Consider the following 22,296-nt stretch of genomic DNA (forward strand, 5'->3'; position numbering starts at 1 on the left):
GAGTGCAGTGTAGGTTCATGAGGTCAATTCCCGGAATGGCGGGACGATCTTATGCTGAAAGACTGGAGCGACTGGGCTTGTATACGCCTGAGTTTAGAAGGCTGAGAGGGGATCTGATTGAGACATATAAGATTATTAAAGGATTGGACACTCTGGAGGCAGGAAGCATGTTTCCGCTGATGGGTGAGTCCCGAACCAGAGGACACAATTTAAAAATAAGGGGTAGGCCACTTAGAACAGAGTTGAGGAGAAACTTCTTCACCCAGAGAGTGGTGGGTGTATGGAATGCTCTGCCCCAGAAGGCAGTGGAGGCCAAGTTTCTGGATACTTTCAAGAAAGAGTTGGATAGAGCTCTTAAGGATAATGGAATCAGGGTTATGGGGATAAGGCAGGAACAGGATACTGATTGAGGATGATCAGCCATGATCATAATGAATGGTGGTGCTGGCTGGAAGGACAGAATGGCCTACTCCTGCACTTATTGTCTATTGTCTATAATAGAGACAACCACAGTGGCTCTGGAGAAAAAAATTGCACGGTGCTAACAAGGCAGAACAGGTTAATTTGCATCTGAAACAGAAAGTTGGGGTAACGTTTTGGGTGTTAGTCCTTTTGAGAAATGGAAGAGTCAGTCGAGATGAAGTCCTTTTGTATGGACTGGTGAAGGCATGTCAGTTCGTGTCCAGAGAACAAAATGGGAAGTGTATGCTAACAGGTAAAGAGCAGAAGTTCAAGTGGACTGTTTCTTTCTTTCAATAAAGATGCTACAAATGGCATTGACTAGCTCATGGATATGGCTTTTGATGCTAGAATAGGGGAGGGTGTGGAAAGGGAGGCCTGGTGGCTCTGTGGTTAGCACTGTTTTGGTTTTTTGCAGGGACCTGGATTTGACTCCACTCTTGGATGAGTGTTTGTGTGGGGTTTGCACGTTCTCTCTGTGTCTATGTGTGTTTCCTCCCACAGTCCAAAGGTGTACAGATTAGGAGGATTGGCCGTCCTAAATTGCTCATAGTAGCCTGAGATGTGGCTAATCCATTTAGCCAGCACAGGAAAGGCACGGTTACAGGACTGGGTCTGGATGGGATGCTCTTTGGAAGTTTGGTGTGGACTTGATGGGCTGAATAGCCTGTGTCCAGTTTTGTAGGAATTCTGTGATTCTAAGATATGGGATGAGAGTTAAATGGAAAGCATTGAGATATTCCGAATAAGGTTTTCTTCATTTGTGGGACAATCTATAATATTTCCAAGCATGTGGATGACACAGCCATGTGGGAATATTTGTTATTAAGAAATTGTAAAATGGTTTCAAGATGATTTGGACAGACAAGTGGAAATGAAGTTTCTTTCTTTTGTAAGAGGAACAGATGTGCAAAGTTACTTCTTAACTGGTAAGATGTTGGCAAGTATAGATGTGCAAAGGTATTAGATTAACAAATAAGTTCCTGAAGGCAAGCATGCAAGTGCAGCATGCTATTATGAAGGCTCATAAAGTTAGCCTTTTTTGTAAGAGGACATGTGTCCAGGAGGTGTGAAGTCTTGCATTTGTAAAGGAGCTTGGTTAACTTGCACCTACAGTATCATGTGCAGTTGTGGTCTCCTTATCTCAGGAAGGATAGTATTTCCATGGAGGGAGTGCAAGGAATGTTCCTTAGACTTGTTCCTGGGATGGCAGGCCAGTCCTGTGAAGAGCGATTGGGTAACCTGGATCTGTTAGCGAGTTTTGAGAAGATTTGTAGCTCAGGTTGAGGTCCTGGATGTTGATTTGCTTGCTGAGCTGGAAGGTTCATTTTCAGACGTTGTGTCACCATATTAGGTAACATCTTCAGTGAACCTCCGGACAAAGCACTGCTGGTGTTTCCTGCTTTCTACTTAATATGTTTGGGTTTCTTTGTGTTGGTGATGTCATTTCCTATTGTGATGTCATTTCCTGTTCTATTTCTCAGGGCGTGGTAAATGGGGTCCAAGTCAGTATGTTTGTTGATAGAATTCCAGTTGGAAAGCCATGCTTCTAGGAATTCTCTTATGTGTCTCTGTTTGGTTTGTCCAAGGATGGATGTGTTGTCCCAGTCGAAGTGGTGTCCTTCTTCATCCAAATGTGAGGATACTAGTGAGAGAGTCATGCCGTTTTGTGGCTAGTTGATGTTCATATATCCTGGTGGCTAGTTTTCTGCCTGTTTGTCCAATGTAGTGTTTGTTACAGTTCTTGCGCAGTATTTTGTAATTGACATTAGTTTTGCTTGTTGTCTGGATAGGGTCTTTCAAGTTCAATAGCTGCTGTTTTAGTGTGTTGGTGGGTCTGTGGGCTACCATGATGCCAAGGGGTCTGAGTAGTCTGGCAGTCATTTCCGAGATGCCTTTGATGTAGGGGAGCACGGCTAGGGTTTCTGGACGTATTTTGTCTGCTTATTTGAGTTTGTTGCTGAGAAATCGGTGGACTGTGTTCATTGGGTACTCATTCTTTTTGAAGACACTGTATGGGTGTACAAGCAGACAAAACACGTCCAAAAACCCTACCCATTCTTCCCTACATCAAAGACATCTCGGAAATGACTGCCAGACTACTCAGACCCCTTGGCATCATGGTAGCCCACAAACCCACCAACACACTAAAACAGCAGTTAATGAACTTGAAAGACCCTATCCAGACAAGCAAAACTAATGTCATTAACAAAATACCATGCAAGGACTGTAACAAACACCACATTGGACAAACAGGCAGAAAACTAGCCACCAGGATACACGAACATCAATAGCCACAAAAAGACATGACCCCCTCCCACTAATCCCTTACATACAGATGAGGAAGGACACCACTTTGACTGGGACAACACGTCCATCCTAGGACAAGCAAACAGAGACATGCACGAGAATTCCTAGAAACATGGCATTCTAACCGGAACTCTATCAACAAAGGCATCGAGATGGACCCAATCTCCCACCCCTTGAGAAAAAGAACAGGAAATGACATCACCAACCCAAAGAAACCCAAACATATATATAGAAAGCAGGAAACATCAGTAGTGTTTCGTCCGGAGGCTCACTGAAGGTGTTACCTAGTATGGTGACGAAACGTCTGAAAATGAACATTCCAGCTCAGTGAGCAATCCTACATCCAGAACCTGGGTCTGTATTCTCTAGGGTTTTGAATACGAGAGATGATATCATTAAAACTTACAAAATACTTAAGGTGTTTAGAAGAAGGTAAATTGTATCCCCGGTTGGAAATCTAGACCTCAGGGCCACCATTTGAAAATAAGGGGGAGCAGTTTGGGACTGAGATGAGGAGATTTTGGTGATGAAGAATCTTTTGGATTTCTCTACCATTGAAAATTGGAAGCTCTGTAGATGATTCGATATGATTATATTGAAAGGTAAAGTTGGCTAAGTGGTCTACTCCATCAGCAGTGTTCCTCACTGAATATTGAACCATCTGTGGTTTACCTGGTTTGGAGCACTGGTTTTCTAATCTGTCTTTGGAAAATCCAAGCCATTCACACATGAGTGGTTTTAGCAGTTTTTCTCTCATTACTGCTAAGTGATCAGGTTTAATTCAATTTCTGTGAAACTTGGATCCTTTGTGGAAAAGCAGCTGTAAGGTTTATTCAGGTTAAAATGTATAGCAACCACCTGCTCCAGAAGCAGCATTAATTCTTCATGCTCCATTCTGCCTTAAGTCTGCAGCCTACCAACTTCTCGGTTTTGACGTTTCTGTCTCTCACCACCCTGTTGCTATTTGCCCATCATTGTCTTGTACTCTCCCACTAGCTGGTACTTTGTGCTTTTCTGTGTGTTGGGATTTGGTGGCTTGACATCCTGATGTTTCTGCATGGATCAGTGTTCACTGGCACAGGTAATTTTCTGTTCATTGATATCCGCTTATTCTTACACCCAATTTCTTACCTTTTCCAGGCGATGATGCACTCACATCGATGGAGAGGTTGTGAGGTTGCTTCGATAAGAATCTAACACACAGGCACTAGTCCAAGGCCACTGAGAAGAGAAAGAAGTCTTTTCACAAGGAAGGTGAATCTAAGATGTCCTTAAGCAGCAGCAGTTCAGCTGGGAAAGGTGCGGATTCGAATGCTGTTGATGCCTACGACAGTGGGGATGAGTGGGATATCGGAGTTGGGAATTTAATCATTGACTTGGACGCAGATTTAGAAAAAGATCAGCAGAAAATGGAAATGTCGGGATCGAAAGATGGAAGCATCCCAGTTCCGAGTGCAGTGGCGGCTCTGCCAGAGAATATCAAGTTTGTCACGCCAGTTCAAGCACCTCAGGCCAAGGAGAGCAAATCAAAGGCAAAGAGAAATAAGAGTGCAAAGGATGGGGGTAAATCTGTGTCTGCTGCTTCCCTCTACACACTGGGAGAATCAGGAAATGGGAAGAAAGAGATGCAGGGTCGTTCTGGAGATTTGACAAATCCCAGTGGACTGGGGTCTTCCAATAGCACATCCAAAGGGTCTGAAAAGGGCCCAAAGACTGTCCGGAATGGAGCTGGATCGAAAAAGGAGAAGGAGGGTGGATCAAGCAAAAGCAAAAAGGATAAAAGTGAGAGCAGTGGAGTTGTGCAGCCTCCCCCTGGAAATGATGCAAATGCTGCACAACAGCTAGGGTTGGGGTCAGGGTCAAAGGGCAGCTCGTTTGAATGTGCTCCAGGCACAAGCTGCCCTGAAGGGGCTACGGGTCAAGTGCTGGATTTGGGAAATGCACCAGTGGATAGCAACACCATATCTAACCTGTTGGGAATTAAAACAGAGTCTGAGGAAGTTGAAAGTGAGTGTCGACCACTGAAGAAGATCAAAACAGAGAAGGTAAGAACAGTGGTAGTTTTAAATGTTCTACAAAATCCTAGTGCAGTCAGGAGATTGTAGCTTGTTAACCTGATGTCCTAAGCAGAGGTCTGGTTTGACAAACCTCTTCTGTTTCATGTAACGTGAAGTCAATTGCTTGATCCATTGTGTGTATCAGCCAGCCAGTGAGCAATGTTCTGAAATCTATTTAAGAGTCACCCTCCTTCTTCAAGACCCCTTACAGCGTGGTTAGACCGAATTGTCAGCGCTCTTCTATAATGACTGCTTTTTGTTGGGTTCACTTGCACATTTTTGTTTAACTTTGTTTGACTGTGATGAACATTCATTGGGGATGTTGATGCATGGAAACTGAGAGGTACAAATAACTGGGTAGTGCATGTACTGTACACAAGGTTACCATTTACCTGTTTATACTCCAGCTGCTCAAAACAGGTTGAGACAACTAAAGAGACAGCTTCATGATGCTGCATTGTTAACAAGTTTTTGAAATTTCCTGATACTTGAATTACACTTCAAATGTTCAATCACCAGGTCCAGAGGGGTTCGGAGGTAGTGCTGTAGTTATGTTTGACACTTAAATCTATCGGCTGCCTCTCTGTGAGGATAGTGCACCTTGCTGTCTATTGAAATGACTTGGGTTGAGATTTAGATTTATTCTTGCAGTCTGTTTGGAGAGTGCTGCTGTTTAGTGTTGCCTCTGTGCGAATTCTTAAGTGAGGGGGCTGATGTGTTGCAATTAGCCAGTAAGTGTTGGATTGCAAGTTTATCTGATTAGTCAGATTTATACTACAGTGACTTGTTGCCACAGTCTTACATATGCTGTGAGTAAATCTAATTGCTTGAGTTGGGACTGAAAGAGAATCCAACTCATTTAACCTAATAGTGAATCCTACACCAGAAATATTAGTATGGAAATGGTGTTGACTGGAACTGAATTGAAAGGGCTGATTTCTTCTCTGTAGTGGTACTAATAATGGTTTAATTGTGCTGCACTGTGTGCAACGTTGGATCCTATGCCTTTGGTCAAAGCAGTACACAACATACAACCTGTGCTGAAAAGCTGCAGCCGGAGTGCTTGGAGATATTCATTGAGCTGAACAGCATCTGTGGCGAGATGAGAAGCGGTATTTTAGGGATGGGCCCTATCTCATCTGCTTCACTCGAGATTTGTGCTGTAATTCCAGGGCTGGGATAAAATGCCCTTGGAGAGGTTGCTGAGGGGCTGAACAAAATGTTGCTGTGCAATTTTCTTGTCGGACTGATATGCTGAATATTTAAAGCCTCATCTTTCCAGCATCTGACATTTTACCACCATCCTTTTCATGCTTTTGGACTGATCTGTACCTGGGTTTGCAGATGATTGCTGGAATTTTATCCAGAGCCATTTGAACAATTTTTGGGATCCTAGGTACCTTCATACAGTTGCAATCCCTACCCTAGTTTGCTCAACCTTTTGTGAACTACAAGAGCAAAAGTCAGCCTGAACTCAGTGGTCATACTGTTACCTCTCAGAAGTTCATAGGTTTGCACTCACGTCTACAATTGCAATGGCTGACATTCCAGCGCAGTTCAGATTGAGTGCTCCCATCGCCTGGGGTTCCAGCTTTATGGTGGAGATTTTAAGCCAAGATCCCACTTACTACCTTGGGTAGATCTGACAGTATTAGTTTGCTGAAGAGCAGTGGATAGAGCTCCCTGATATTGTGAGCAACGTTCATCCCATAGCTGATGTCACAGAAACAGTTGATGGCTGGGGGAATGTAGTGGTGTGGTGGTTATATCACTGGATTAGTAATCCCGAGGCTTCACTTCTGGGGACATGGCAAACAGTGAAATTTAATTTAATAAAGATCTGGAATAAAAAACAAACCTAACAAAATCTAGTTCACTCGTGTCCTTAACCAGTCTAGCCAGCATATGATTCTAAACCCTCAGTGACATGTTTGACTTCTAACTGCCACTTGGGCAATCTGAGATTGTCAATGTCATTCATGGAATGTGGACGTAGAAATATTAAATTATTCATTGCTGTTTTTGGGAGCTTGCTGTGTGCTGATTCGCTGCTGCATTTTCCTAGATTAGAACAGTGACAGTACATAAATTATACATTCTTGACTGTCAAACCTGATGTCCTGAAAAGTGCTGGAGAGATGCAAGCTGTTCCTTCCTGTCACCATTGCAGTAAATAGATTGCTTGCAGTTTCTGTGTGTTATGGTTTGACTGGGAGCTCCAGGTTTGTATGATGTTCCTGTCAGAGGTTGCATATGAAGGATCCCATACACAGGCCCTGTGAACTTGTGTGTACATCCATCTTTATTTTATGTCGAACTAGACTTCTTGATACTGACTATGTTCTCATTTTGTGGTTGGGCTTCCCTGGAGTGGATGAAACAAAACTGGGTATGAAAGCTGATTTGTCGTTCTCCTTTATTTATCAAACAAATGGTACTGTCTGCAGTCTTTCTCAGAACCTGTGATTGCCAAATAACAATGTTACAAAACATTTGACTCCTGGCATTGCCTCAAATGCTTGCCCACCCAGGTCAGGTCTAACCGTTCTTCTCTCTGTACTTTTACTGACCTCAGAGCATATCTAACTACCTATTTACTGCAGTGAGGAATGTGAGACCAGCACTGACTCCCCAGGACAAAGACAAATTGAAGAGAATCTAAATGATTTACACCCCTCAATGAAAAATGTCTGAATAAAATAGACACTTCAAAATGATGGATGTTGCGAGTTGAATAATGGAGCATTGAATTCATGTTACTGTCTAGAGAGGTAAAGTGCGAAGAATTCTGTGTTGAGAGGGTCAGTCATGATGATGAGTGTGTTGGAGGAAGGGCTGCAACTCCTGCTCAGCTGCTTGGGGTTTAATTTTGAACTGGTGAAGGCTGATCTTCAGCTGGATAGTGAGTGAGCTGTTTCTAAGTAATTTGTTGGCTGTGTGTCCCTCCGCTAAGTCTGATAATTTAGTGCAGGCTGTGGTCTGACTCTGTTGAACATTGAAATTCCTCCATCTCTGCAGTTCAATCAGCCTGTTTATCAACAGCCCAGGAAGAGGCCATTCTGCCCACCAGGCATTCATCTTTGACTTTCTCCCTTCAAACTCTTCACATTTCAAGTCACTTGAAGACAGGAGGATTGGAACATAATTTGCAGATTTTCTGTACTGTTCCCAGTGTTGAGTTTCCCTTGAAATTTTTCCGTTGGACCCCGTCAGTTCCTTTTTTTTACCGGCCTCAGACTTTGTTTTTTTTTTGGTTTTTATCTGGAATGACTAATTAATCCGCGATCTTGTGGACAGCTCTTAAAAACCAGCATGGCCTTCTATAAATGCAGTGAGAGAATGGATTCATGTTTGTGACCCATCTTCCCTTTTCCAGGGCTGCCCTTTTTTTCTAGAACTCTTATCTGATGAATTTTTTTTCTCTCACAGCAAGGCACAAAAAATGTCTGTAAGCCAGCCTGGAGAACTAGTTTTTTTTAGTGCATGTTATGAATAAAGAACACTGTTTGATGCTGCTATTAACACAGTTCATGTTTGTGTCTCCCTAGATCCAAGGACCACACTTAGGTTTAATTCTGCACCTGAGCATTTTTCAGGAATCAGCTAAATTTTATTTGTAATTTTGGAAAATATAGTTTCATTGTTTAGGGCAAGTAATGCAATGATGCATGACTGAAATGTGTGCAAAAGGTCCCTGAGCCTCAGTGCTTGTGGCAAACAGCTTTCGCCAGCTGTGGAAGCTTGAGAAGCACCTGTGATTTCAGCAGGCATTCATCACATCCGGCAGCTCCAAGCAAAGCCCCGCTTTATAGTCTTAGTGCAAGGACCACGTGAGCAAACTGCGAAATGAATAGGCTGGACGTTGCTTTGTATATAGCACGATCAAGGGGCTTGACCATTCTAATCTTGCGTTTTCATCGGGTCTGAGGCATCGTTTACTGAAAGTCCATTCAAAGAAACATGTCGTCATGTCGAAATAGAGAGAGAGGAAGAGATGGCAGGAGACTGGATGTTTCTAAACTAGGAATTATACAGTGGAGATCACTAGCCCGTAAGGCAGACAGCACCAGGCTGTGCACCCTGACCTGTGTGCTGCCTGAGCACTCTTTACTCTTGGCATTGATGGATTGTTTCTGAATCCTCCACTGACTGTCGATTACATTAGCAGAGCTGTATCTCTTTAAATGACCAGACAGAAATTACAATTGTGTTATGTGGAGAGAACCTCAAACAAATGTGATCTTTTTGACATTAGTCAATGCAGCAACTAGCAATCCCAACCTCCTTGTGACCTGGGGGAAAAGCCCCTCAGAAGGAGCTGGCTTACCAGTGTGAGAAATGGTGGTGTTGTCCTGTTTCCCCTCAATTTCAACAAAACACTCCGAGACACAGCGTAGTTTTACCTCCTTCATCTTTATTCCGGACCCTGGAGGGAGAGAGAACGATCGCCCATGTGCACAGAGACATGAGTTCACAGTCTTCTCTGGAAGAGCAGTTTCTTAATGAGTTATGTCGTCATTTTATAGGGAGGAGCATCCAGAGAAGGCAACATGCATATTGATTGGGTGACTGTTACAATCAGCAAGGGTCAATAGTAAAGACTAAGCCATCTGCTATTGAATGTTCTTAATCTTAATTGGCTTCACATAATGAATACTTTTCACCTTGTTAGCTGACCTCCCATACTGAATGCTTTCAATATTGTTAAATGGCTCTACATAATGAATGCTTTTCCACCTTGTTAACCCATTAACCTTGCCTCCAGCATCCCATTGTTAACTGCAAGTTCTTATCTGATCTGAGTTATGCTCAGCTGAACCTTTTGTTTCACAAAACTCAAAATTTAACTGTTTCCCTACCTGCTCATACCTAGTACATGTTCTCAGTGGGAAGTGGTATTTGCGCTGTAGTTACTGTTACTAGTTTGTATAGTCTGCACAGATAAAGTCTCAACATCAGCTTCTTGACCAAGAAAGCCTGGCAGCATTTTACCTTCTGTGTAGGCTGAGGAAAGCCCACCTCCTCCTCTTCCCCCACCCCCATCCTCACCCCACCCCCATCCTCACCCCATTCTACAGAGGATTCATTGAGAGTACTCTGAGCTAATGCATCACTGCTTGGTTCAGGAATTGCACAGTCTCACATTGTAAGACCCTACAGTGGGTAGTGAGTACTGCGGAGAAGATCATCGAGATCTCTGTCCCCTCCATTACAGACATTTACCCCACATGCTGTATCCAAAAGGCTAAGAGCATTGTGGAAGACCCCACACACCCCTCACTCAAATTCTTCTCCCTGCTGCCATCTGGCAGAAGATACTGGAGCATTCACTCTCTGACGGCCAGACTGTGCAACAGTTTCTTCACTGAAGCCAGCAGGCTCCTTAACACTATGACTGGATTCTTTCCCATCTGAAATTCTTTGCATGACTTCAAATTGCTGCTAGAAGAATGTCTATTATTTAGCATTTTTCTATTACACTGTACCTTGAGTGTTTTGTACTTATGCATTTTATGCCATGTATGGTGGTGTCCATGTAGCGCCCTCACTCCTGGAGAAACACTGTCTCGTTTTTACTGTATCTGTTGTATATGGCAGAAATGACAAAGAAAAGCTACTCTTTGTAAACAGTGATGATTCAATGGCAAAGTTGCTGTCTATATTATACAATCATATCTGAATTCTTGTGGGGTTACCACACTGATTTTAGGTTAGACAGATTGGTCTGTTTATTTTTGGGCCTCCTGCAATATTGGAGTCTCTTGGGCTTAAGTTGGGAAAGTATCTGCCAGAGATCAGATACTGACTTAATCCTGACCTCCTTTCCATCAGTTGAGTGTGTGTATCTGTCTGTAAATGTAAAAGTGAAATTAATTTTGCTGACTCCATAATATCACAGACACAGTAACAGTTCACTGTTAGGCATTCCTACATGTATTAAGTTCCTGCACATTTGGAGTGTGATCTCAAAGCCTTGTGCAATTGTGTTTGGCTTGTGCCAAACTTTGCAGCATCGATATCTCCACACACATTGCTCTGAAGGATAAAGAGGTAACTTTGGTGGGATGGGGAGGGGGTGGCGCAATGGGTGATCTGCCATGTCTTTGGGAATGTTGCAGCGAGACAGGAAAATGCAAAGACCAAAATGGACCTCAATGGTCTGGTCTGCTGTCAATATTACAAAGGGTGAGGGGGCCATAATCCTAAAATAGATTATGGAGCATTTTTGCATTATTTGAATTCCCCTTTCCTGTCCAGCCCCCCTCAGATTTAAGCACTCAGTGTAAAGTTAATTTCAGGCACAGCAGGTAAGGGGACTACTATAAGAAGGGAGTCGGTCAATAGAAGACTGAGGGTGTTGTACTTAAATGAGCTCTGTATGTGAACCAAGGCAAATGAACTTGTAGCGCAGATTAAAATTAAAGGTTACAATGTGGGCATCACAGAGGTGTGGCTGCAAAGGCATCAGGGCTGGGATCTAAATATCCAAGGATATTTTTCCCATTGAAAGGGCAGGCAGATGGGCAGAAGGGGCAGGCTTGCCTTATTGGTTTTAAAAAAGTGAAATTAAGTCAACAGCAAGAAGTGATTTCGGGTTGGAAGGCATAGAATCTGTCTGAGTAGAGTTGAGGAATTGCAAAAAAAAAAGACCATGATGGGAGTAAGGTACTCACTCCTTGCACTACCCAGGATGTGGAGCAGAAAAGGCATATAAGCAAGGCACTAATAATCATGGGGGATCTTCAATATGCAGATTGACTGGGAAAATCAGGTTCATAGCAGATCCCAAGAAAATGAATTTGTGGATTATCGGCGATTTCCTTTTTGGAGCGGCTTGTGGTAGAGACTTCTAGAGAACAGGTTTTCTGTATTTGGAGATGTGTATTGAGGCAGACTTGATTAAGGAGGTTAAGGTGAAGGAACCCAGTAGGGGCAATGACCCCAATATAATAGAATTCACCCTGCAATTTCAGAGGGAGAAGCTAGAATTTGATGTAATGGTGTTGCAGTTGAGTAAAAGTAACTGCATTGACCCGAAGGAGCTGGTCAGAGTTGCTTGGAAGGGGACCCTAACAGGGAAGATGGTGGAGCAGCAATGGCAGGAGTTTCTCTGGTAATTCAGGAGGCACAGCAGAAACTCATTCCAAGGAAGAAGCAGCATGCTGACAAGGAAAGTCAGGGACAGCATTAAAAAAAACATACAAGGCTGTCAAAAACTAGCAGAGAACAACAAAAAAGCAGTAAGGAGGGAGAAGATGAAATATGAGGGAAGGTGAGAGAGATGCAAGAGTGGACATTGGACTGCTGGAAAATGAGGCTGGAGAAGCAGTAATGAGCAGCACCTGAATATAGGTACTTGGCATCAATCTTCATAATGGAAGGCAACAGTAGCATAGCACAGCTTCAAGAGTCAGGGACAGGGGTGAGTGTCATGGCTGTCACTATGGAAGAAGTGTTGGGAAAACTGAAAGATCTAAAGATGGCTAAATCATCTGAATCGATGGACTCCACTCACAGTTCTGAAGGAAATAGCTAAGGCAATTGTCAAGGCATTGATGGTGAACTTTCAAGAATAACTGGAATCGGGGTGGTCCCAGAAGACTGGAAAATGGCTAATGTAATACCCCTGTTTAAGAAGAGAGGGAGGCAGAAGCTGGAAACGTATAGGCTGATTAGCCTGATCTTGGTCATTGGTATGATTTTAGAGAGCATTATTAAGGATGGAATTGAGGAGTACTTGAAAGTACATCTCAAAATAGAGGCAATCATGTCTCATAAGTCAGAGTTCTTTGAAGAAGTAACAAGCAAGTTAGACATAGAGCCAGTGGATGTGATCTATTTGGATCCCAGAATGCCTTTGACATGGTGGTGCATACTGCTTAGCAAGACTGGAGCCCACTGTGTTAGGGTAAGGTACTGGCATGGATAGAAGGTTGGCTGACTGACAGAAGGCAGAAAGTAGGGATAAAGGGGTCCTTTCAGAATGGCAACCTTAAGCTGCAGAAGTTCTGCAGGGGTCCATGTTGGGATCACAACTATTCACATTAATGCTATGGACAAAGGAACTGAGGGCATTGTTGCTAAGTTTGCAGATGATGCAAACATAGAGTCTTGAATATGTACAGCACGGAAACAGACCCTTCAGTCCAACTTGTCCATGCTGACCAGATAACCTAAAGAAATCTACTCCTGTTGTCCTGTCAGCTGTTGAAATTTCCCCTCTCATTCCTTCCTTACCCAAGCTGGTTATCTGTGCGAAAGCAGTTACGCATTGAACTACACTAAATTGTGTCTGCCTATTTCAACATTCTTTGAATTCTTGAAGTCTGTTACTCTGTTCACTATTTATGACATTATCAAGTTTTATACAATCCAGAAACATCTAAATTGTACTGTCTAAACAATTCAGTCAATTATAAACAACAATCGATGGTCCTAAAATCAAACCCTCGGGTGCCTTCATTCAGGTTAGTCAAAATTATTTTCCTTTAACAAATTGATACTTGGCTAATGTGAGAGCTGTCAGGAAAAGTATTTCAAAAGTCTGGAACAGCAAGAAAACAACAAAGTGTTTCCTGTGCTTTAGCAATTGAAGAGGCAGTTTCAGTTCAGATTTAAATCTCAAAAATTCATGAGAAACAAATGCTGAATATTTTAAAAATGTCCTCCAAATGAAACTTACCAAATAAAACAGTTGAAATTACGGTGGCAATTTTGGTAGAGATCAATTTGCAATATGAAGGGGGCCAATGAAGTCTTAACAATAATTAACAGAATTTAAACAGCTCCGCCTCAAGTTTTAATATTCTCTAAAATCTTAACAAAACATTAAACTCAAAGTGCACTCTTTTTGTGAACACTCTGCATTAAGAACACAGCAGCAGTAAAGATATTTTAATATAGTACACTCATCTGGCTAAAGCATGACCACTGACCCAATGATTTGTTGTTTAAACAGGCATTGTAGAATTTGAAACAAATCAGGGGCTCAAGGCACTGAATCAATTTGTTTTAAGGTTACAAGTTTGATAATTTTAAAAGGACATAATGTACAATTTCAATGTAAAAACAAAATCTGCCCCATGCCATAGCCCACAAAATACAGTGAATAGAGATCCTAATTCAAGGTAAAACAGTTACTTAAAAGGATTTTTTGAACCAGGATTTGAACAAACCAAAATTTTTAAACATCACTCTCAGCATGGCACAATTTACATTGAAACTTTTTCCTTTCAGCCCAAGTATTAGTCTAACCTTAGTTTCAGCATTTCTTGGTTTTTTGCATCCTCTGGTTGAAATTACACTTATAACAAGAGAAAGCCCTTCGCAGCAGGCCACATGGCGCTGCAGTCCAAGCCACTGTCTTCCCCAGAACAAAAATTCGCAGAGCTTCCACTTTCGCCACTTTAACCCCTTTCTCACTTTGCTGGAACCCCACTTAAACTCAGAAAGCTCGAACCTCAGCACAGTGCGGAGGACTTGAACCTCAAATCAACCCACCCAGCAGACTCGAACCCCAGTATCGTGCAGAGGACTTGAACCTCAATTACACCCACCTCAGGGGGCTCAAACCCCAGTACTGCGCAGGAGACTCGAACCTCAACCCAAATCCACCCCAGCGGCCCTCAACGCCCCCCCCGCCCCCCCCAATGCAGTGCAGAGGACTTGAACCTTTGCCAGCCAGCGCGTTTGCGAAACTGTGTCTCACGACTTAACTAATTACTGTTTGAGGAATCCAAAGAATAAAGAGTGAATGACCAAGGAACAGTGTCTGGCATACAGGAATGGCGAGCGGGACCAAGTTTTAAAATCTTACCTTGTTGGGCCCGTCTGTCTGGAGACACCAATGTTCTGGGTGGCCGCTGACACTGTCTGATCATAGCTATCCATTTGGATCTTGCTGACTACACCAATGTTGTCATCCCGTTCTCCCATTCCCCCCACCCCATCTTAATTCCAGGCCCTGGAGGGAGAGAGAGAACGATTGCCCATGTGCACAGAGACATGAATTCACGGTCTTCTCTGGAACAGCAGTTTCTCAATGAACTATATAGTCATTTTACAGGGAGGAGCATCCAGAGAAGGCAACATACATATTGATTGGGTGACCATTACAATCAGCGAGTGTCAATAGCAAAGATGAAGCCATCTGTTGTTATGTAAGGAATAAATTGTTTCACATAATGAATACTTTTCACCTTGTTAAACTAGCCTCACATACTGAATGGTACCTCATCATGTTAAATGGCTGTACATAACGAATGCTTTTCCATCATGCTAATCCATTACCCTTGCCTCCCGCACCCCATTGTTAACTAAGTTTTTATCTGAGTCGTGCTTAGCTGAATCTCATTTCATAAAACTCAGAATTTAACTCTTTCCCTGCCTTCACAAAACCCAGAACTTAACTCTGTCCCTGCCTGCTTATACCCTATACACATTCCCACTCCCATTTGCCAGCATTTGACCCATATCCCTCTAAATCTTTCGTATTCATATACCCATCCAGATGCCTTTTCAATGTTGTTATTGTACCAGCCTCCACTGCTTCCTCTGGCAGCTCATTCCATACATTCACCACCCTCGATGTGAAAAAGTTGACCCATACATCCCTTTTAAATCTTTCCCTCTAGTTTGGACCCCCCCCCCCCCCAATGCCAGGGAAAAGCCCCTTTCTATTCCTGTCCATGCTCCTCACAATTTTATAAACCTCTATAAGGTCACCCCTCAGCCTCCGACGCTCCAGGGAAAGTGGCCCCAACCTATTCAGCCCCTCCCTTCAGCTTAAACCCTCCAATCCTGGCAACATCGTTGTAAATCTCTTCTGAACCCTTTCAAGTTTCACAGCATCCTTTCTACAGGAGGGAGTCCAGAATTGAATCCAATATTCCAATAGTGGCCCAACCAATATCCTGTACAGCAGCAGCATGACCTAACTCCTATACTCAGTCACTGACCAATAAAGGCAAGCATACCAAATGCTTTTCCTATCCTGCCTACCTGAGACTCCACTTTCAAGGCGCTCTGAAACCTGCACTCCAAGGTCACCTTGTTCAGCAATATTCCCCAGGACCTTACTATTGAGTGAATAAATCTTGCCCTGAGCTGCCTTTCCAAAATGTGAGTTACTGCATTTATCTAAATTAAACTCTATCTGCCACTTCTCAGCCCATTGGCCCAAGTGATCAAGATCCCATTGTACTTTGAGGTAACCTCCTTCGCAGTCCACTACAGCTTCAATTTTGGTGTCATCAGAAAACTTACTAACCATACCTCCAATGTTCACATCTAAATCATTTATGTCAATGGCAAAAAACGGTGGACCCAGCACCGATCCTTGTGACACACCACTGACACAGGCCTCCAGTCTGGAAAGCAACCCTCCATCACCACCCTCTATGTTCTTCCTTTGAGCCAGTTCTGTATCCAAATGGCTAGTTCTCTCTGTATTCCACATGATCTAACCTCGTTAACCAGTCTCCCATGAGGAACCTTGTCGAACTCCTTATTGAAGTCCACATCGATCACATTCATCGCTCTGCCCCTATCAATCCTCTTTGTTACTTCAAAAAAAAAATCAGTCAAGTTATTGAGACATGATTTCCCACACACACAATCATGTTAACTGCCCTTAATCATTCTGGTCGAGAGATTGCTAGTGTTGAAGAGATGGGGAAGACTTGGACATGCTGGCTGAGTGGGTAATGAAGTGACATATAGGATACAATGTGGGAAAGTGTGAAGCTATGCACTTTGGTAAGAAGAGTGGAGGCATAGACTATTTTGTAAGCGGGGAAAGACTTTGGAAATCTAAAGCACAAAGGGATTTGAAGTAGAGGGGGGGTGATTTCATCAAAACCTACAGAATACCAAGGTGCCTGTACAGAGTGGACATGGAGAGGATATTTTTACTCATCAGAGAGACTTAAGATCCAGGGGCACAGCCTCAGAGTGAAACAGTGACCCTTTAGAACTGAGATGAGGAGGAATTTCTTCAACCAGAGGATAGTTAATCTGTGGAATGCATCACTGCACTAGGCTGTGCAGGCCAAATCATTGAGTGTATTTAAGGCAGAGATCAATAGGCTCTCCATTAGTACAGGGATTGAGTTACGGAGAAGAAGTTAAAGCAGGAAAATGGTGTTGAAATGTCTTCAGTCATGATTGAATGGTGGAGCAGACTTGAAGGGCCGAATCACCTAATTTTGCTCCTTTATCTTTTGGTCAAAATGGGGTTAGGTTAGATATTTGAATAACTTGTCTCTGAAAGTTAGATGTTACATGACTGACTTGCATAAAGTGTCAAGATTGTTATCATGGATGATTAACTTGTTTGGTCATTTCTGCCACTCCAATTCATGTCTTCTGCGAATTATTTCCGTTTGAAAGTATTTGATGGTTTAGATTGGAAATTGTTTTTAGCTCTGCCATTATTATTGCATGTCACAAGTTTGGTTTGATGTAAAAATCTTTTGGTTCATTTTGTATGTTACTGGGCATTTGTCTATCCCTAGTTGCCGTTTGCAGTGTTAATTCTATAGTACTGTACCTGTAATTGCTTTCACAGTTGACTGATTGACAGAACATTATTTAACTCTGTCGTGTGAACCAGAGGCATGTGTAGGTTAGAGAGGTGTAGCAAAAACAGAAGTTGCTGGAACGCTCAGCAGGTTTGGCAGCATTTACGAAGAGAAATCAAAATGAATGATTTGGTCCAGTGGCCTTTTCTCAGCGTTCTGCGGAAGGGTCACCGGACCTGAAATGTTAACTTTGGTTTCTCTTCATTGATGCTGCCAAACCTGCTGAGCGTTTCCAGCAAATTCTGCTTTTGTTTCAGGTTGACAGCATCAGCAGTTCTTTGGGTTTTTATTGAGAGAAGTGTTGATGTGACAGGTTATCAGTCTTACATTGTACTGATCCTGATGTTTCACCGTAGTATCTAGCCATTTCTTGAGAGTCCAATGTCCAGACATAACCGTGTCCTCCGAGACTGCCCTCTTTGTAAAGCAATCTCTTCATTCCTATACTTCATCTTCCTCATGATCTATGACCAAAATTAGTATTATCTTTTCCAGAAAGAGACTGACTAGACTGCTTGATAATTTGAATAGAACTGATAATGTGCTTTGATCAATGCTCTGTTGCATTTATCCATATCAGATCCACAGACTCACTTTGGTGTCTACTCTTAAATTACTGTTCTGCACAAATGGCAATTTTAACACCTACTAACATGCACCATGTTTGGTTTTGTTTAGGCTATTCCTATTCTACGTTTTCCCTTGATAATCACTGACTATCGGATTTTAGTGCTATGTCTTATCTGGGCTTTTGGAATATTTGGTACCATACACCTCATAAATTGAGTGAAATCAGCTTATGTCTAAATCTTTATCAGGTTACTTTACTATTTATGCTGCAGTTTCTTTTCTGTTCAGAACTCATTGGATTAAATTATAATTGAAGTATAAAATGCTCCAACACTTCACATTAGAGGATGTAGAGGGGTTGCCTTGGCATAGTGGCAATTTGACGAGACTAGCAATTCAGAACCCCAGGGCAATGTTCTGAGGATATGTGTTCAAGTGCCATCATGGTAACATTTTAATTGAAGAAAAACGTCTGGAATGAAGAGAATAGGTGACCATGTGACCACAATCAATTGTTGTAAAAGGCCCACCTATTTCACTCATGTCCTTTTGAGAAGGAAATCTGCTGCCCTTGCCTATTTATGACCAATATCTAGATTAGAGTGGTGCTGGAAAAGCACAGCAGGTCAGGCAGCATCCGAGGAGCAGGAGAATCGATGTTTTGGGCAAAAGCCCTTCATCAGGAATGGAGCTGTGACCAATGTTAGCTGCTCCGATGTTCCACACAGTGCCGGTGCCTGAATCAGGCTAGTGACTTCTGGTTCCAGACAATTGTTCTGTGCATGGGCCTCCGAGGCCTGTGCAGCCAGTAAGAAAATTAGAGGGAATGCTGCATGTGATTCCAGACTTTTAGCGATGTGGCTTACTCTTAACTGATCTCTGGGCTATTAGGAGTGGGCAATAATTGCCTATAATGCCCACACCTCCTAAAGGACCTTGAAAGCAAATATGTCACAGGCAGGGCCAGCACTTATTGCCCACCCTGAAGTGGACTTGAACGGAATGTCTTGCTAGATTACATCAGAGAGTCAACCACATTGCTGAGAATTTGGAGTCAGGTAGACCAAATTGGTTGAGGATGGCAGATATCCTTTCCTAAAGAGCGTTAGTGGATCAGATGGGTTTTCAATGATAATTCATAGCTTAATAGTACCATCACTAAGACTAGCATTTGATTCCAGAATGGAATTTAAATTCCATCAACTGCCATGGCAACATATGAACCTTTGTGTCTAGAGGTTCAGGTTTGGCAGATGGGGTTAGAGTAAGTATGTGCTTGATGAAGGTTGAGGGGACAAGGATCGGAAAGATGTTGTGAAACTTGAAGGGGTTCAGAAAAGATGTACAAGGATGTTGCCAGGCTTGGAGGGTTTGAGCTGTAGGGAGAGATTGAATAGGCTGGGGCTGTTTTCCCTGGAGTTTCGGAGACTGAGGGGTTTACAAACCTTATAGTTTTACAAAATCATAAAGGGCATGGATAGGGTAAATAGACAAAGTCTTCCCTGGGGTCAGGGAGTCCAGAGCTAGAGGGCATAGGTTTAGGGTGAGAGGGGAAGGATATAAAAGAGACCTAAGGGGCAACTTTTTCACACAGAGGGTGGTACGTGGAATGAGCTGCCAGAGGATGTGGTGGAGGCGAGTATAATTGCAACATTTTAAAAGGCATTTGGATGGGTATATGAATAGGAAGTGTTTGGAGGGATATGGGCCAGGTGCTGGCAGGTGGGACTAGGTTATGTTGAGATATCTGCTTGGCATGGATGAGTTGGACTGAAGGATCTGTTTCCATGCTATACATCTCTATGACTTTATGACCAGTGACAATACCAATACATCACCATCTCCCCCAGGCTGACTCCAGTTTGAACTACCTCTGCCTCATTGTTCACAAAATCAGACTGACTGCTATGGTCTCGAGTCCGAATGTTCCTCATTCTAGAACTTCAAATAATTTGGCTGTACCATCTTTGAGTTTTGAAGTTGGTGGTGTATTGTTGGTGGACAGTCATTACTCTGAGGCGTTCACTGCCAGGACAGTGTTACTGCTGTCCAAGCCAACATTCCTCCCTCAATAGTCATTGCTGACAATAGAGTCCAAGAAACCCTGAGTGAAAAATAGAACGCAGCCCATCCTTGCCAGAGACCCTCCGTATTGAAATGCTGTTTGTCTGAGAATCCTACCAAGGACCAAAATACTAAATGGAATGGATTTGCTCACCTCTTAATTCAACTAAGTATATACAACAAAAGTACTGTTTTCTCTGGGAGACTAAGATGATTTATCTCAGGACAACCTCTTTCCAAATCCAGGTGCTTTCTAGCTTGTATATTTACCCAAGTGTGACCAACCTACATTTGTAGCTATAGTTGCCCATGTTGTTTCTCCCCATTCTTTTGCTCTCTGCTGAATTCTGTTTGGCAGGTGCCATAGCTTCCTGGTATCTAGCTCTGTTACTGTTTCCTCAGTATGGATAGCTGAATGATTGAGAGGAAAGATCAGCTCAATTTATCCCTCCTGCCTCCAAATATTCTGACATACAGCCTTTCTATTGGGGCACATCTTTAGCATTCAGACTTCTGGCTGTTCTGTAGTTCTGGATACCAGTCAGTACCTCCCTGCTGAGATTATCTAATTCAGCCTGGGTTGCCTTTGTTCATTTTCCTTTCATCAGACACCATTCTGGATCTTCTGTTATCTAGATGTAGCTTTTGTTTGTTTAATTATTGGCACTGCTCTAATTCCTTATTTTGTCCAAGCGTTTGATTGGATCAATTTTAGTTGAAGTATGACTAGACAGGCAGCCAGCTTTGTAAACTTGAGCCAGGTTTATGCTTAGTGTGGTTTCCAAACCTGCCAGTGGTTTGAATCAGTCAAAGCATTATGGGAGTCCTTTCTGTGACATTTGACCCTGCAAGGTCACTGAGGTTTTGGAAACCCTTCATGTTCCTTGAGTTAATTGGATATCAACTGCTGCAATTGAAAATAGTGGCCGTGCCAAATATAAGTCTTCAGCTACTTTGCCCTCTAATCTAGTCAGCTATTCAGTTAGATTACAGCTGATCCCCTACTCTCTATCTCACTTCCAATTCTATCCCACTGTCCCTTAATTCTCTTAGTTTCTCTTTTGATATTACTTCCAACGCAATCAATAAAGAGGAAATATTGTCTTTCCTAATTTTAGTACTAAATAGCCATCCCTTTTATTCCAGAAATGTGATGGCTAGTTCTAGCCTCTCCATTCGAGGGTAACATCCAACACCTAATTAATCAAGTCTGTTAAAAATGTTACACATTGCAATGAGGTCACCTCTCTTCCAAACACCAAGAAGCGTAAGTTCTGGATGAAAAAAACATCCTGTTGTGACAAATCCCTCAATCCAGTAGCCAGTCTGTGAAATTTGCACAGCAATATATCCTTCCTCAAGTAAGATAAGTGGTGAAGAGGAAGGTACTTTTGAGATGCCTATGCTGCAGCACTCGCTGGTAGGGTTATTGGTTTCCAAGATGGCGATGGAGCACCAGGGCTGATTGTGGGTTCTTGCCCGGGGCTCGTTCATCCTGTCTGCTTTCTTTTCCCTTTTTACTTCTCTTTTTCTTTCATTTATCTTTGGCAGGTTAGTTGGTGGTATCAGTATGGCAGCGAGAATGGGACAAGTGTGGAATGGCATCAATCTCCTGGCTGTTGGAGGCAGCTGCGGCAGACACAACTCCTCCCAGTGATTGGAAGCAGCAGCAAGGGTGTCCTGTCAGCCTTTGGGGGCAGTGGCAGCAAAGCTTCTCTAGCGATTGGAGACAGTGGACTCTTAAAGGTGGTGCCAGCAAGGCGACATCTCAGAGCAGGGAGGCCAGAGCGGGACTCTTGGCACAGTGGCCTGGCCTGGCAGCAGAGCCAGGTACACCTGGTTACAGTAGGTCAGAGTAGGGACTCTTGGCATTGGCGAACTGCAGCTGCAGCAATGGCCGCATGTTATGCCTGGAGTGGGGACTCCTGGTGTCATCAAGAAGGCAGCGGAGCCAGGGGATCCTGGTTGGGTTTTTGGTAGGCCTGCTAATCGGCGAGCTGTTGCAATCAGGAGTCCCTCGCTCTGCTGCTGGGAAAGTGTAGGTTCACCATAGGACTGGGCATCAAAGAGGTGGGCCCAGAGATGAGCGGATGGTGCCTAAAGATTGGTGACTCTTACGTTGGTGGGTCTGGCAAAGCAGTTGGTGTAGGTGTCACAGGTGGCTAACAAAGATGTAGACCGTTTCAATTTTTAAAAACTTTTTATTCTTAAACTATTCAAAATGGTGCTACATCGTGGCAACAGTTGAAACTTTC

At 43.0% G+C, this 22,296-nt stretch overlaps 1 protein-coding gene across 10 annotated transcripts in view; it reads left to right on the forward strand.

Moving 5' to 3' along the window:
• znf609b (zinc finger protein 609b) overlaps positions 1-22,296 on the forward strand; it is a 229,662-nt gene that overhangs the window by 18,174 nt on the left and 189,192 nt on the right. For 8 of the 10 annotated variants that reach the window (XM_072553228.1, XM_072553229.1, XM_072553232.1 and 5 more), the window contains exon 2: positions 3,910-4,814. The exons of the other annotated variants lie outside the window; for them this stretch is intronic. In XM_072553228.1, coding sequence (XP_072409329.1) covers positions 4,035-4,814 — 780 coding nt within the window. In that variant the 5' untranslated portion in view covers positions 3,910-4,034. The remainder of the gene's footprint in view (positions 1-3,909; positions 4,815-22,296) is intronic. 10 annotated transcript variants of the gene reach the window in all.

This window comes from Chiloscyllium punctatum, chromosome 33, assembly GCF_047496795.1.
Source record: "Chiloscyllium punctatum isolate Juve2018m chromosome 33, sChiPun1.3, whole genome shotgun sequence".
NCBI classification, from domain to species: Eukaryota; Metazoa; Chordata; class Chondrichthyes; order Orectolobiformes; family Hemiscylliidae; genus Chiloscyllium; species Chiloscyllium punctatum.